This window comes from Tachypleus tridentatus, chromosome 4 (genome assembly GCF_004210375.1).
Source record: "Tachypleus tridentatus isolate NWPU-2018 chromosome 4, ASM421037v1, whole genome shotgun sequence".
In the NCBI taxonomy this organism is placed as follows: domain Eukaryota; kingdom Metazoa; phylum Arthropoda; class Merostomata; order Xiphosura; family Limulidae; genus Tachypleus; species Tachypleus tridentatus.
Window position 1 is genome coordinate 11,561,993 of NC_134828.1, and position 18,193 is coordinate 11,580,185.

General features: G+C 35.3%; 1 protein-coding gene across 2 annotated transcripts in view; it reads right to left on the reverse strand.

Moving 5' to 3' along the window:
- Positions 1-15,320, reverse strand: part of LOC143248571 (glutamate receptor ionotropic, NMDA 3A-like) — a 59,960-nt gene extending 44,640 nt beyond the window's left edge. Inside the window, exon 1 of one of the 2 annotated variants that reach the window (XM_076497022.1) lies at positions 14,664-15,320. In XM_076497022.1, the coding sequence (XP_076353137.1) occupies positions 14,664-15,047 (384 nt within the window). In that variant the 5' untranslated portion in view covers positions 15,048-15,320. Of the gene's footprint in view, positions 1-9,876; positions 10,013-14,663 lie in introns of those variants that run through there. The other variant, XM_076497023.1, reaches the window with a different exon arrangement.
- Between the last annotated feature and the right edge of the window lie 2,873 nt (positions 15,321-18,193).

Below are 18,193 nucleotides of genomic sequence, written 5' to 3' on the forward strand. Positions count from 1 at the left end.
TTAACACAATGACGTCACTTTAGGCACTTGCGTTAACACAATGACGTCACTTTAGGCACTTGCGTTAACACAATGACGTCACTTTAGGCACTTGCGTTAACACAATGACGTCACTTTAGGCACTTGCGTTAACACAATGACGTCACTTTAGGCACTTGCGTTAACACAATAACGTCACTTTAGGAACTTGCGTTAACACAATAACGTCACTTTAGGAACTTGCGTTAACACAATGACGTCACTTTAGGAACTTGCGTTAACATCATGACGTCACTTTAGGTACTTGCGTTAACATCATGACGTCACTTTAGGAACTTGCGTTAACATCATGACGTCACTTTAGGAACTTGCGTTAACATCATGACGTCACTTTAGGCACTTGCATTAACATCATGACGTCACTTTAGGCACTTGTATTAACATCATGACGTCACTTTAGGCACTTGCATTAACATCATGTTGTCACTTTAGGCACTTGCGTTAACACAATGACGTCACTTTAGGCACTTGCGTTAACATCATGACGTCACTTTAGGCACTTGCGTTAACATCATGACGTCACTTTAGGAACTTGCGTTAACATCATGACGTCACTTTAGGTACTTGTATTAACATCATGATGTCACTTTAGGTACTTGTATTAACATCATGGTGTCACTTTATATACTTGCATTAACATCATGACGTCACTTTAGGCACTTGCATTAACATCAATGTTGTCACTTTAGGCACTTCCGTTAACACAATGACGTCACTTTAGGCACTTGCGTTAACATCATGACGTCACTTTAGGCACTTGCGTTAACATCATGCGTTAACGTTAACAATAACGTCACTTTTACTTGTATTAACATCATGGTGTCACTTTAGGTACTTGTTAACATCATGACGTCACTTTAGGCACTTGCGTTAACATCATGATGTCACTTTAGGCACTTGTATTAACATCATGGTGTCACTTTAGGTGGCATGCAGTGAAGTGGTCATGCGTGAACACATTCTCTGAGGTTACTTTAACTTTGCAAACAATTTATTAAGAAAAGCTAAAAATAACGAAGACATTCAAATACTTAAACGACTCCTGTTTAATTTTGTTTCTTTTCAAATACACATTTCTCTATGAAACGATAAAAATTATATAACCCGAGCGTTTTCTAAAACGGACTTCTCTTCTTGAGACGTAAACTGACAATGGTGGTGTAGCTGAATGAGTAATATATAAAGTTGAGTGACGTCATAAAGTTATTCTGGGTTTCCAGGAAGTGTTTATGAACATTTTTAAATGTACTGTTGTCACGTGCGTCTCATTCCAGGTGCAACACGGTGAAAACGAGAGCGTCATGTAAAGAGGTATTTAAGATTTTTCGATTTTGAGATGTTTAACAATTGTTAAACTCAAAGCACATTCTGGTTTGTTTGTTTGTTTGCTTTTAAAATTTCACGCAAAGCTACTACACGACGGCTATCTGTGCTGTCCGTCCCTAAATTAGCAGTGTAAGACTAGAGAGAAGGCAGCTGATCATCACCAGCCACCGTCAACTGTTTGGCTATTCTTTTTATCAACGAATAGCGGGGTTGACGGTCACATTATAACGCCTCCACGGCTGAAAGGGGTCGCAAGTTTGGTGTTATGGGGATTCGAACCCACGACCTTCAGAACACGAGTTGAGTGCCCTGACCACCTGGCCATGATGGACGGGCACATTCTGGAGAACCAAGATATTTAAGCGGACTTTACAAATGGAGTTCAATATATATATTTTTTTTAATTTATAAGCACAAAGCTACAAGATGGAGTCCTGGGTTAAATGTACCGAACCACTTACGGTAAAACAAATGAAAAATCCAAGTTCCCATACTTTACAGGAAACAAAAACAAATACATTCCAAGTTCAACGATGTTAGTCATAAAAGGTTTCCAACTTTTAAGTTGGAATACCAGGTAACTTAAGAAAGAATAAATGCAGTGCCTCATGTCGTTTTCATTCTACATACGTTGTTGAAAACACACACTCCAATTCTGTAAATGTAGACTCGTGTCACGTGACACAGTGGCGTCTCGGCAATGCAGCAAAAACAAGTTTCCTTCATCACGGCCATTTACTTGTTTATATCATCTTTTATGTTGAAATACTTTCGAAATCTACAATTTCGTATAACAAAGTGACAACCTTCCACATACCTGATATAATTATAACGTGTTTATGCCATTTTAACCTACTTTTAACAATAATTCTGTAAAGACGTTTGTTTAAACGTAGTATCTGTAACATATCTAATTCCAATAATCACACAACAGGGGCATAATTATGGAAATAAGTTCCAAATACTAACATTGACGTCCAGTCCACTTGATTTTAAGAAAGAAATATGAAAGAATATCTTGGCACACGGCCAGGTTCTGATACCGATGTGGTGGTTTGCGTTCAATGGCTCTTGGCAATAGGCCAACAATTGCAGACAATGTTACTATATCCAAGTGCTGGGACAATCGTTTATATTTATTAGACTCAAAAAGTCAGGTTTGAATCATATAGTTCATAACCTTTCTACTTTGATTCTCTTTTTAAATTCACATAAATTATTTGACCTAAGCCGCTGGGTGAAAATAATCTATTCTGTAATTTTATTGTATTGGATTACATTGACTGTTTTTCCATCAGAGATTTACGTTTAAGTGTTACTGACGTCAGCAAAATTCTTAAAACCACAGCCGATATAAAGTCGCTATGTATTAAATCTACATCTTCAGATTGTTTGACGTTATCGGAAACACTACATTCCTTTCGGACGTCAAATATTCTTATATCACAAAAATGTATTCAGATCAGGGACTTTGAACTTACAAGATGGGGAAGTTCCTTATACTTGAAGGCATTAGGAAACAAAAAAAATATGGATCAATATGGAAACCCAGGACCATCCAGAACAAGACATGCAACAAGTCATGCTCCAGCCATAGTAAGCAAAGTGCGGAATCATGTAATAGGCATGAATACACAAATGCAAAGGTCAGTGGCAAAAGTTGTTCATGTGTCCTAGGTAATGCAACAGAAAGAAAGATCCATGTTAGGAAATGAAGCCAACAGAGTACGGGTTAAACAAGATAAGTCTTCCAGTTACATTTCTTTTAATAGTTATATACTTCAGTCAGCTGGAGCAAGAAACCAGCATTCTTAGGAAGTCATCGTCGTCGTTCACTTGACGGATTATAGAGAGCATTCAGAGAACACTGATATTTTCTATCAACGTAAGCTTTACGCTAGGGCCTTTTTCAGTAGAAACTACGTTGCAAGACTATATGCATGGCCTTCAAATAGAGTATGACTGGACATGGCGACATTTACTGTTACGATGTGGCAATTCTCGACAGTCGGTTTGGTATGATGTATCAAATGCTCTGAATACTGTATACTTAAGTCAAAAGATACTTTTTATTACAGTAATTTAAGAAGTAATCTTCCGAGAGGTACAGAACTGATTAGATAACATGTGATTGGATCTGGAAATGTAATCAGGGTTCCTATAGAAAGAACTGATTAGATAACATGTGATTGGATCTGGAAATGTAATCAGGGTTCCTGTAGAAAAAAACTGACTAGATAACATGTGATTGGATGTGGAAATGTAATCAGGGTTCCTATAGAAAGAACTTATTCTTCAAATTACCGACCTGCTTTCATACCGTCTATTACCGGTGTTGTCCATACAGTATGTTGAATACTTACCTGCTTTCATACCATCCGTTACCGGTGTTGTCCACACAGTATGTTGAATACTTACCTGCTTTTATACCGTCCGTTACCGGTGTTGTCCATACAGTATGTTCAATACTTGCTTTTATACCATCCGTTACCGGTGTTGTCCACACAGCATGTTGAATACTTACCTGCTTTTATACCATCCATTACCGGTGTTGTCCACACAGCATGTTGAATACTTACCTGCTTTTATACCATCCGTTACCGGTGTCGTCCACACAGTATGTTCAATACTTGCTTTTATACCATCCGTTACCGGTGTTGTCCACACAGCATGTTGAATACTTACCTGCTTTTATACCATCTGTTACCGGTGTCGTCCACACAGTATTACTATACATAATAATTTTATAATTACAGTAGGAAAGGTCATAAAACATCTTTCGCTGGTAACTAATGTGACCACTGACACAAGTAGCAGCAAGTCATTTGGAATTTTTCCAAATGATGTAAAGTTAAATACAGATGTCGCTCTTACACAGCTCCAATTATGTTATTTATTTTATTTACACACACAGATCAATTACTTTGAAGTCTTTACAACTAATGGTTCATACCCATCTGCTAAACTATCTTTCACATGAAGGTCGTGTGTTGTCATGTGCACAAGAACACCAAAATGATTGTGTCCATGCGTGATGACGTTACTCCACGTGCACTCCATCATCAAAAACGAGTCTTATGCGATCCAGTGCACCAACATCCAATAATATTTGTGTATCGCTTCTCACGGAAAATGGAGTTGTAGCACCTACTCCAACATGCTCGCCCTTTCAGCCGTGGGGGTGTTATAATGTGACGATCAATCCCCCTATTCGTTGGTAAAAGAGTAGCCCAACAGTTTGCGGTGGGTAGTGATGACTAGCTGTCTTCCCTCTAGTCTTACACTGCGAAATTATGGACGGCTAGCGCAGATAGCCCTCGTGTAGCTTTGCGTGAAATTCAAAAACGAAAACAAACAGCTTCAGAGAGAGACTTGGAACATGATATTGTTCTAGTTTTGGTTCTGGGTGGTAATTTTTTTAATATTTCAGCTCCAGTTGTCACGTCATGAAATAGGTAGTTGTATTCAGTGATAAATAAATCTAATTACGCAACTTCATAACTTAATTATTTCAGTTCTAGATAAATGTGTTTCATATTAAAAAATATCCAGATAAATATTTATCATGCTGTTGTGCCATTGGAGGCATCAAGTTGTGTGTCTGCGAACTCACGTCTCTAGAAATCGCGTTTCGATACCCGTGGTGGGTAGAGCACAGATAAGCTTTGTGCTTCATTCCAAACAATCAATCAACCAACAACAACTTGATAATTCAATTATTTCAGGCCTAGATGGAGGTCAAATTGAAGAACGTATGGTTCACACTGTCAGTTGTTGTGACCAACACAAATTTGTAATACTATTGAAATATTGACAGGCAAATGTCAAATAGTAAGAGGTAGCTGGAAATCAACTTATCAACATGGAACGTTAATAACTGACGCTTGGTTAGGTGTTCAGTCTTAGTGTATCCTTATACTCTTGTTTTTCTTTGCTGCTGAACGTTCTTTTCTTTCTATTTATTGACCGCATGGGAGAGTTACTTAAATCATTATTGTTTCTTTAGTTTCAGCTTGGACAAATAATAGAGCTCTCTCTAACCTTCTTTGTCACACTTCTAGTTTTATATATATATATATATATATATATATCGATTGAGTTTTACACAATTTATTATGTGCATGTTTCTCCATAGTTTCTAACACGAGTTTGATGAACGACGTAGGCAGCAACTATTAATGGTGTTTCTGGGTCTCCGATTGGTCGAACTTCTCTCTGCACCAAGTTTTGACGTGTGCGTATTTAGTACAGGGGAGAGAAACCAGCGGGCTCTGATACTCTAGAAAGTTGAGACCTCTTTCTTCTAATTCAGTTTTTTATTTGCAGTTAACTTTAACAAAAAACAGAAAAACTAACTATTACTAGTATGTGGTATACTTTAGTTTCTAACAAACAGAAACAGTACGTTTGTTCCAGAATTTTTGTGCAAAGCTACAAAAGGGCTATCTACATATAACCCTTTTTAATTTTTAATTGACAGAATAATTGTAAGGCATACAGTTAACAATACCCACTGCCAACTTTTGGATTGCTCTAACTGAAGTGTGGGATTTGATTGTTGCTCTTCTAACGCATCTACTACTGGCAGCAGTGTCGACAATAACCTGTAAATATTTTAGACTACTATGTGGGTAAGAATGGGTGTATACTTTGGACAACAGTATGGGCAAGAATATACATATATTTTAGACTATATTGTCGACAAGATCCTACAGACATTAAAGACGACAGTGTCGGTAAGAATTAGTCGATACTTTGGACGACAGTGTGGAAAAAATGAGTAGATAGTTTGGACGACATTGTCAGCAATAATGGGAAGATACTTCAGACGAAAACGTAGATAAGAATGTGTAGATAATTTTAAAGACAGTGTGGGTTGGAATTAGGTAGATTATTTGAAAACAGTAATGCGAATGATAGTTTTCTTTTTCCGGTTATGAATTAACTATCTGTTTAGATAATTTTGTTAGGTGGCTAGGACACCTTTTCGCTCAAATTAAATTTCTTCAGCATCATTTGTGTTCACTAGTTTTAAAAATGATGTCTGATACATTACACACTTTTAGATTTGTTTGATGTAATGGATTTACTGTTACACATTTATTTCAATATCTGTGTTTGTTTAAGTTTGATGCATGCGACGTATATTGTAGGATGTGTATTCCACAAGTCCCGCCTGTTCTCTATATTTGTAGAAGGTTCTAGAGAGTAAGAATCACCAATATACGTTTTACGAAAACACTAGCGTGTCTTTTAATATTGTTGAACGTTCCAGAATTTCGCCTAGTTGGTATAAAAGCTAGTCGAGACACAGTGATACAATAATGTTTGGCCGCTACAGTCAGTATACTACAAGTCTCGGAAGATATAACTGTGATAAATTATTAATCGGAAAACAAATATTTGAGCAGAAACGTTTATAGATTTAGAACATTACGAACCGTTGAATTTCAGAGAATTAACCTCGGATGTTAGTTTTTCAACGAGGACATTATGTATCTTCCTCTGTAAAAAGCAAGCTGGTGAACCGTGTTAGGCCAAACAAGAATAGAGCTGGCTAGCATTCCAGTCGGGTGACGTGTACCTATATATCAACATAAAATTAATTTGTGCCTCGTGGACCTGAACCGTTGATAAAATATCCAGTTCCAGACCAGGTAAAAGAAAGAATATTGTTCGTGAGTTTATAAACTTTTTGTATATAAATAATAATATTAACTATTTGTAATAACCGTTATTATAAATTGTATTCTTTTTCTTGTATGTTAAAACATTTAAGTGTGAAGAAAGAAAATTGAGTTTATCAATCTTGTTAGAAAATATCATAAATTTGATACATATTTAAATTCAAACTTCCGGCTGTTTGAAATCGTAATACGTAAAGTATATAACATAATAAATCAGAGACTCGTCCGAGATAAATTATAACACGTGACACTGAGTACATATCAACCTGCACAAACGGAAAGCACTCAGTACAGAAAGCAGTTCTAAAAAGTAAAATTACTGACAATTAGTAAATACAAAGTGTCTGGATCCTTTCCTTGTATTGGCGACTACCATCCCTTCTCCAAATCCTAATCCACATTCCAGTTTTGTATTGGCGACTACCATCCCTTCTCCAAATCCTTATCCACATTCCAGTTTTGTATTGGCGACTACCATCCCTTCTCCAAATCCTAATCCACATTCCAGTTTTGTATTGGCGATTACCATCCTTTCTCCAAATCCTAATTCACATTCCAGTTTGCACGCTTTTTGCAATTTTTAACCCTGCTCTATCTAATTTCAATGATAACGGGATAAACTTGAATACATGTAAAGACTTGACGAATGTACTAAAGGTAAGCAACAGAAGTATCATGCGCTTCATTAGCACTATCTTAGATCTATTCTAAGGCACTGAAAGTTAGTGTTTGTGGACATTACACACGAGCGCTTTATGGTCAGATGGCACTTTACAGGACTTGATATGCGTCAATACGTTCTTCACTGAGTGGTAGAAACCCAAATTAAAATTGGCAATTAATTTGTATCAGAAATCGCAGTCTCTCTTTTTAGTCAGTTTGACAGAGATTAATCCAGAGGTAGGTATTATTAATGTTAGAGATTAGAAGGAAGAGACAGTGACATCACTGATGACTTGCAACAGTTGGCAAAGCTAAGATAGATTAAAGGTTACAAAACTAAGGTATTATGGTTGTAGTCACGGTTGAGAGAGAGTTAAGGTGATAAAACTAATGTTTCATAGTTGAAAGACAGTACAGGTAATAAACCTAATATATTATGGCTATACCCATGGTTGAGAGAGAATTAAGGTGGTAAAACTAATGCATCATGGTTATATTCATGGTTGAAATACAGTACAGGTATAAACCTAATGTATTATGGTTATATTCATGATTGACAGAGAGTTAAGGTGATGAAACTAATGTTTCATGGTTATATTCATGGTTGAGAGAGAGTTAAGGTGATGAAACTAATGTTTCATGGTTATATTCATGGTTGAGAGAGAGTTAAGGTGATAAAACTAATGTTTCATGGTTATATTCATGGTTGAGAGAGAGTTAAGGTGATAAAACTAATGTTTCATGGTTGAAAGACAGTACAGGTAATAAACTTAATATATTATAATTATATTCATGGTTGACAGAGAGTTAAGGTGATGAAACTAATGTTTCATGGTTATATTCATGGTTGAGAGAGAGTTAAGGTGATAAAACTAATGTTTCATGGTTATATTCATTGTTGAGAGAGTGTTAAGGTGATAGAACTAATGTTTCATGGTTATATTCATGGTTGAAAGACAGTACAGGTAATAAACCTAATATATTATGGTTATACTCATGGTTGAGAGAGAGTTAAGGTGATAAAACTAATGTTTCATGGTTATATTCATGGTTGAGTGATAATTAAGGTGATAAAACCAATGTTTCATGGTTGAAAGACAGTACAGGTAATAAACCTAATGTATTATGATTATATTCATGGTTGAGAGAGAGTTAAGGTGATAAAACTAATGTTTCATGGTTATATTAATGGTTGAGAGACAGTACAGGTAATAAACCTAATGTATTATGGTTATATTCATGGTTGAGAGAGAGTTAAGGTGATAAAACTAATGTATCATGGTTATATTCACAGTTGAAAGACAGTACAGGTAATAAACCTAATGTATTATAATTATATTCATGGTTGAGAGAGAGTTAAGGTGATAAAACTAATGTTTCATGGTTATATTCATTGTTAAGAGAGAGTTAAGGTGATAAAACTAATGTTTCATGGTTATATTCATTGTTAAGAGAGAGTTAAGGTGATAAAACTAATGTTTCATGGTAATATTCATGGTTGAAAGACAGTACAGGTAATAAACCTAATGTATTATGGTTATATTCATGACTGAGAGGGAGTTAAGTTGATAAAACTAATGTATTATGGTTACACTGATCGCTGAGAGAGAGTATAAAAGTAAAAACAATAATAAAACAGCTAACATATTATTGTACAAAATGATAAAAACCTTAAACTCCCGAGCTCTTTTGAAAGGTAAACCATTTTTTCATGAGGGCTATTCCTAGTTTATGCCTAAAAACGAAAGGTCTACCTGTCGAGGAGTTAAGGTTATAATGCTTTTTTATCATTTGCTTATACTGGTTTCAGCAACTATGGGTGTTTATAATCAGTTGTTCAAGATATATAAATATATATACCGCAAACATTGTCCATAACAAATTTCTTAAATGAGTACTTAAATAAAACAATTATAAATTATACCGTTTATCAACAAATTATAATTTTTAAAAGGAAATGTCTGTGCTAATAGCACACCAAAGATGGAAATATTAAGTTTCCCAGATATAATCACCTTCTACCATTCACCTTCTGCAACCAAACTGTAAGTATGGAAGTTACCCCTAAAAACAATTTCAAAAGTACCCTTATCTTGGATACCGAATTTTCACCCTTCAGAAAATTATTACTATGTAACAAAAACTATAAACACTTACCTACACAAATCAGTAATAATTCTACACTCATGTCCTCCATTGTCAACCCAAATCAAATATAACTCAAGTAAATTGTTACATATCAAATCACCTACACTTTACCCTTATCACACAATGGCAAACAGCAGAGTTAAAGCTAGCATTTATAAATTTAAAAGTTCATGAAATAGTAGCGACCTCTCAAAATTAGAAATTAATTTAACTATCCCATTTATAAAATATTTATATTGTAATATTTTACAGTATTTATTAGAAATTATTGTGTAAAAAACCTAAATAATCTCCTGACCTTGATTAATGTTAATTTTTAAATATCCACTGAACAATGTTTATAAAATAAGTTTTGCACACAGTTAAATATATTTTTAGTTGGGAAAAATTATACATTTTAATAAGAGGTACGAAACTAAACTATTTTTTTTTTTATGGTAAATTAGTCCAAGGACGGGAAAGTTCAGTTCATTGTCTGTTATGACAATAATGTGAATATCTAGGTAATATGCGTTAAGAATACTGTTGTTACTTCGTGATAGACTTGAATGAAATCAAATTTAAATAACTAAAGCAAAATAAATTATCAATATAACGGGAGTAAAAATATATAAACTAGATTTTGTTGTTTGCTTCGAAAACAATTTGTTATTACGCCTATTAATAAAGCAGGTTGTGATTTTAGTTTTGTATATAAATAGTTTATGCACAAATTCTAATTAATTAAACTGATAGCACTAAAATCTTTACAAAAAGCATATTTGGTAACATGATTAGACTTTTACGTTTTGACTGCTATTTGTTACTTCTTGAGCTTTGTTTACTTATTCAGAAAGTGGGGGCTGGTAAACCACCCTCCTACCTTCCAGAATCAGACATTATATTGATAAATCACTCATATAATTTCTATGAAGGACTATATGCCGTAATTTCTCAGTTAAAATAAAGCAGAGAAAAAAAAAGACATTTTCTGATACGTGAAAAGAAGTTATGTTTTCCAACTAAGCCTAATATAACGACTAAACTGCTTTTTAAAACAGTTTCCCGTTACCTTTTCAAGACGTAGTTTCATGTTACCTTATTAAAACGTAGTTTCATGTTACCTTATCAAAACGTCCTTTCTCGTTACCTCTGATAATATCTACCTAACTTTGGGATAACAAACAGGAGTGTAATGGTAGTTGAAAACTGAAACATTTCAATTAAAAATTTCCCCACGAATGACTCCACTAAAATAAATACAAATAAAACACAAACATATACACAATATTAATGTGCTGTACGAGGGCTGTTCAAAAAATACGCGGACTGTTTGAATTGCGCGGCTCCAGTTGGTTCCAGGGGAATCCGCTTGGTGTCGCTAGGTTCGCACAGATCAGCTGATTACGACGCCATTTCCCGATTGCAGATATCTTCATTTGTGTATTAGCTACGCGGTTTTAAGTGAAGTGCGATTTTTTTCGTTTGGCGGATTTCAGAATGAATGACCTGAAGGAGCAACGACTTGCTGTGAAATTTTGTGTTAAACTTGGAAAATCTGCGACTGAAACTTTTGCTATGCTTAACACGGCTTACGATGATGTTGCTATGAAGCGTACGGCATGTTTCAAGTAACATGAACGTTTTAAGGATGGTCGACAGTCCTTTGAAGATGATGAGCGTCCTGGACGTCCTTCCATGTCAACTGACGACCCACACGTCGACAAAATCAACACCCTGGTGTGGGCAAATCGACGTCTGACTGTCAGGGAGCTTGCTGAAGAGTGTGGGATATCAGTTGGATCTTGTTACGAGATTTTGACCAAAAAATTGAAGATGCACCGCGTTGCTACGAAATTTGTGCCTCAGAACTCGTGAGTTTTTGGCCAAACACTCGATCACTGTTCTTCCCCACCCCCCTACTCACCTGACCTTGCTCCTTACGATTTTTTCTTGTTCCCCAAACTCAAAAGACTCTTCAAAGGAAGAAGATTTGAGACGATTCCCGAGATTAAGGCAAATGCGACGAAGGAGCTGGAGGACATTACAGAAGAAGCGTTCCAGGACTGTTTCAACAAGTGGAAACACCGTTGGGATAAGTGTGTGCGTTGGGGAGGAGAGTACTTTGAAGAAGTCCCAGACCTGTAACTTCTAAATAAAGAACATTTTGTTTTATGACGTCAATCCGCGTATTTTTTGAACAGCCCTCGTATAATAGCGTTTTGTAATTCTTAGAACAATATTCTTTACATCGGTGCAGGAAAACTGTTCCTAAACAGTGCTAACAGCGTTTAAATCTTTGGTCGCTTAATCTCTACTTGATCCAATCAAATGACACTTTAATCACTACGTGGTCTAACTGGATGAAACCTGCGTCAGTACTTTATCTACATCAATGATACCTGAGCCACTACTTGATCTAAGTATATGAAGCCTGTCTCACTATTTAATCTTATTCTGTAAAACCTGCACCTCTACTTGATCTAACTGGATGAAGCCTGCCTCACTACTTGATCATAGAAATGAAATCTACCTCACTGTTTGGAGGATATAGTGAAGTGAAAATAGCAGTTTTTTTTAAATTCTGACCAAAATGTAATTCTTTTTAAAAATAAACAAAGTCTTTAAAAATAAAATTATAACCAACGTTGTAATCGTTTGAAGTTAGAATCAACGAATGATATAACATTAGAGTTTCTTGAGAACATTGGTCAACTTTGCAAAATCTGAAGTTAGAGACAACATTAAGCGTGTTGACCCAGCTAAGAAAAAATGTGAATAAAATGCTTTAGAGAAATATATTTTTATTAAGGGGAGTATCCAAGTATTTCAGAAATGAGGACAGTCCAAAAGAGTGGATCAAAGAGAGTCTGAGAAAGGTAGATGTTTCTTCACTCCTCTGAGAAGAATTTTTTAAAAATATGTCTCTTTGATCCATGCCACTTTTCATTGTTTGGTTTGGTTCGAATTTCGAGCAAAGCTACTACACGATGGCTATCTGCAATGTCCGTCCCCAAATTGGCAGTATAAGACTAGAGGGAAGCAGATAGTCATCACCACCCACCGTCAACTCTTGGAATACCCTTTTACCAACGAATAGTGGGACTGACCGTAACATTATAACGCCCCCACGGCTGGATGGGCGAACATGTTTGATGTGACGGGGATTAGAACTCGCAACCCTCGGATTACGGGTCGAATGCCTTAACCACCTGGCCATGCCGGGCCCTTTTCATTGTTTTTTGATGGTCATTCCCATCTGTGAATCACCAATGCTTTCTCCTACCATCGAAAACGTCTTTTCCTTCATTTGTGGAGCTGAGAGCGGGAGTCGAGATCTTGAAGTGATCCCCCATAATCAAGTTATATCAAGCTCTGTTCACTGATAGATTAGAGAGACGTATGGAATGTTTGGTTGTCGTACCGATGAAAAATGCTCTTTCAAAAACCTGAGGTGGGTTTTAAATGTATCATAATATTTTCAAAAAAAAAAGTCTTTTACGGCTGTCTTCAACATATTACATATTACAGACCAGTCGCATAAGAACGCCCGCGCAATTGCGGGACGGGAGGACAGAAAGGCCTGACACACTTAAAAATTGCCGACATGAGGAGAGACATATATTTTGTTAAGTTAATGATATCAATCAGCCAGAATCGTAATTACAAAGAAATACACGAAGGGGTTCAGTTACATTTCACGCGGAAGGCCCATCTTTTATACTTGCGCTACTGATCCACGCCCCTTCCACCTCTATATAGAAGTATAAACATAATTAATCACAGAAAGATTGTTTGTTGTTTGTTTTGAATTTCGCGCAAAGCTACACGAGGGCTATCTGTGCTAGCTGTCCCTCATTTAGCAGTGTAAGACTAGAGTGAAGGCAGCTAGTCATCACCACTCACCGCCAACTTTTGGACTACTCTTTTACCAACGAATAGTGTGATTAATCGTAACATTATAACGCCTCCACGGCTGAAAGGGGCAAGCATGTTTTGGTGCGACTGGGATTGGAACCCGCGACCCTCGGACACACAAAGAACATGTTATTTGCATCTCAATTTTTCTCATTAGTCCCATTTTACGTTTTACTGTTTCCTTCGATTTTGTTTTGGAGGGATGTTGGTGAAACCAAGTATTCACCTTACAAATTAACCACTGAGATAAAAGGCTGATATCTAAACCATTGTTTAAAATAATTAATAATTATAATACAACTACTTTCTTTTACCCTCACAAGATGGCTTTCTAGTAAGCTTGAGGGGCAATAATCCTAAAGTTCCAGGTTCGATTCCTACAGTGACTACCACACAAACACCCCAATGTTCAGTTTTACACTTAACAACAGACAATCTTTAAAGCATGCACTAGGTTTGTTTTGGCGCAAAACTGCACAACAGGATATTCACCACAAAAATTCGAATCCCTGATTTTAGTGTAGTAAGTTTGTCAAGTTTCCGCTGAACCACCAGGAAATATCTTCAAAGAGTCAGAACAGTATATTAGAATATTTTAAAATAACTACTGATACAAACTTTTAGAGGATGTGAAAAGTTTACGGCGTGCTTAAGACGCAACCAGCTTGCTTAACAGTAAAATGATTTGATGAATTATCTGTTTCCAAAACTTACAGCTATTGAATGAGAAAATTCCTGTTAACCGATAGAAGAAAAAAAAAAAATAGTTCTATATAGTGAAAGGTTACAGTTTAATGTTCTATATATTATGCTAGAGTGCCAAAACAGTACTGCACAAAATAGTAACAAACACAGTTTTCGCCTATTTTAGATGAGATTAAACAGTTGAGATATGGACATTACCTGAGAGGCCCGATCTTTGTATTGTAGAGAATGACCAATCACTGGAACTCCTGCGTAGCCAGCGACTAAAGACAGGAAGAAGGAATATGGTTTGTGTATGAAATTCAACACCAAAATGGGATGAATATTTTCTAGAGCTTGGCACGAAATGTTTATCACTTCTTCTGTGCTATTTGGAACTGCTATCCAACTGGTTATGAACGTAAAATTCTTATGGGCCAAACTACTTTCAACTGCACCCATTTCTCGGCGAAGAGTTTGGCCGAGTGAGGGGGCAGAGTCTGACGGGAAAGCAGCCAGAAGTGAAACTGCTACCCCGGTCACTTGGCTGGTACGGGTGACGAGGAAAAGGAAGGAGACCACCAGAATGGGCCCTCGAGTCATGCTCCCTGTGGTACTGGGCCTTTTTGATCGTACACTCTACCTCGAGGTAAGACCGGATACTCGCGAATCGAGGAAAGGCCATCAGGAACCTAAGGCTACATCGCAACCAATAGTAAATATTACCTTTCGGGAACTGTTTGATTGAAAGACAAATACTGGTAACACCCTTTCTGTCCTAGAAGGTTCCGTAAGACACATAGGTTGCAGAGCTTTTCTTGATTAAATCTGGTAGCCTAAGGAATGGAAATCACAACTCCGTCCTTGCATACTGCCCACGACATCTTTTGCGCAGACGCACACGCTTTTCCTCGTGATCGATTTGAACGTTGACTGAAGCCGGTTAGATCTATCTACGATTATAAATGAAGAAAATTTGGCTTGACAGTGTAATTATAAAAGTAGGATAAAGAGAATGAATTATCTAAATGGTAAGAATTCCTTTCTAAAAGCGAACGAAAGCCAGCCAGCTCTCATTACTTTGACCAGTATCGTAAATTGTTTTGTCTACTTTTAAAATCTGTTACATAAGTTTTAAAATAAATATAAATTTATATATTTCATATCAAAGAATAAAATAAGCATAAAATTATGCAAATTTTCCTGATCAGTTGTTGTTGTTTTTTTACTTCAGGAAAGATGGATGAAATTATACCTGTGTATATAGATTAAAATGCTGTACTGCCATTAAACCTAACATCAGAATACGTACCAAATTGCATTAGACTGATGTTAGAATGTACATTTGCTTCGATAGAACCAGATTAACGTCGTATATCAAAATGATATATATATATATATATGATGGGATATCTGGTATAAAATATACACCTAATTTGTATTAAAGCCTAGTATCAAGGTTTATTAAGCCTAAAATCACGATGTATGCCAAGTTGTATGAGACTGATATATACCAAAGTGATACGAGGGATAATAAACAATATGGACTTAAGTTGCACTATCAGTAATATTCTAAGTTTACATGTATACAAAATTCATAAACAAAATCAGATGTTTGTTTTCTTTTGAAATACAAAATTTCTCTTAATTATTTTGAAAACAGAAATAATTGGCATGAATCTCTAATTTAACATTACAGTGTTTCTTGTTCAAATACAGTCTGATTATATATTGAAGACTAAAATATTTTGAAGATTTTACTGCTAAGGAAGGGTACTGTCTGTGCAAACAAGTGATGATTTTATATTTTATTTTCTTGTTAAATATAACTTGTATTTTACAAAAAAATAATTTGGAATAATATGAAACACTGCAGAATTAGGAGTGAATCCAGCTTCAAAATTTCATATTTCAATTTCTGTTGTATTGTATAAAAAATCAAACATTTATATCTGTTATTTATTATTTTAGTATGTATTAACCTGTTGATTTCTTCAACTGTTTTTTTTTTTTTTTAAATACTCGCGATAAGTGGAAACAATTTATAGCAAATTAAAAATTGCTTTAAACCTAATGTGGCTGAGTCCTAAAGTTATGTTTTATTTTTGAAATGAATATAGGATTTCTGAAAGTTATCAAAATGTAGCTGTGTTAAAGTAAATTATTAGTATAATTTTTAAAAACAGTTGAAATAATTTGTAGCATAACCTAGTGGTCAGCATGCCTAGACAGTGGAATAATTAATTCATTGACTGTAGCACTACAAATCCAGTTCATTGGTCAATAAGATGGATACTGTTGACTAGCTGCTTTCTTTCTTGTTTAGCAGTTCAAAGGTGAGGATATATGTACTCATGTACTCATTGTTTAGTTTTATACAGATTCTGGGTGATTTTTCACCAAATTTGAGGCAAAAAGTAGAGGAATCTAGTTAAAGAATAATAAGGGACAATTGTCCTCTCAAAGGGTAGATAAAGGTCATATTATTTTGAAAAACAAAATGTACTCTACAATGAGAAATCTATACACAGGAGTTATAGGAAGTTATAACATTTATATACGTGACTTGGTAATGTTTTCACATGACAACTGTTTGTATTCCCATGGACATAGAAGAAGAATGCTGGAAGGACATTGAATGAGACACACACATTTGCATAACTTAAAACAAATGCATTTGACTTACACTGGCAATAATACTAATTATTCTTACTCGTAACAGATAGTAGATAGTAGTAATGAAATACACTATCCTAAGTATTATATAGACATGTAAGTATGAGATACTACAACTCTCTTGTCTTATTACTCACAGATGACTTGAAGGAATACACAGAAATTATCACTCAGTCGTAGGGAAAATTGAAAACTGTAAGAAAATGATATGACAGGATATCCTCAACTTCCTCTCTGTTATTAACCAAGACTAGATTTCATTCTGTAATGCTCCCTAGGTCTAGTCTGAAGTAAAATTAGTTTAGTCAGTGTTGAAATACATATAGTTTCAAATTTGTAATCCTATCAAACCTCAGGCCTTGAGTGACTTACAAAATTATTTTAGAGTCAAAATACGACTTTTTATGAAAATCATTTTGAATTGAAACAATGAATTTAAGCAGTTTCATAATTAAAAACCAAATCTATTCATAATTCCTTACTCAGTTTTTCTTTGCTGAGAATGAGAGTTTATCTTTTCTTAATGAATTTATTTTAGTTTCAGCTTTGTCTTTCATTTGGCCCACAACTGAAATGTTATCTTATGATAAACCTTATACATTATGTTCTGCCAGCATCCTCCGACTTCATGCCCATAGCTCTGGCATGTAAGCTTAAATCTATTTCATGTTTTCATTGTTCAAATGAGAAAACAAAATATATACATATTTAGTATATAAAAGTAGGTTTTATGAGGTAACTTAAGACTAGAATGTATACTTTCCTCTTTATTTAATTTCAAGTCCCTCAAACTTTCCTATAAAAAACTTTACCAAGTTTGATGCTTAAAATTATTCCTAAAGACATACTAAAAATTGGTAGTTGAAGAAAATCTTCCTATAAAAACGTTATAAAATACATCTGCCATCTGATGTCAGAGGTTAGGCATCATTATCTGTACGTGTTAAAGCCATCAGTAGACACCAAAGGTTGGGCGTCATTATCTGTACGTATTAAAGTCATCAGTAGACACCAAAGGTTGGGCGTCATTATCTGTAAGTATTAAAGTCATCAGTAGACACCAGAGGTTGGAC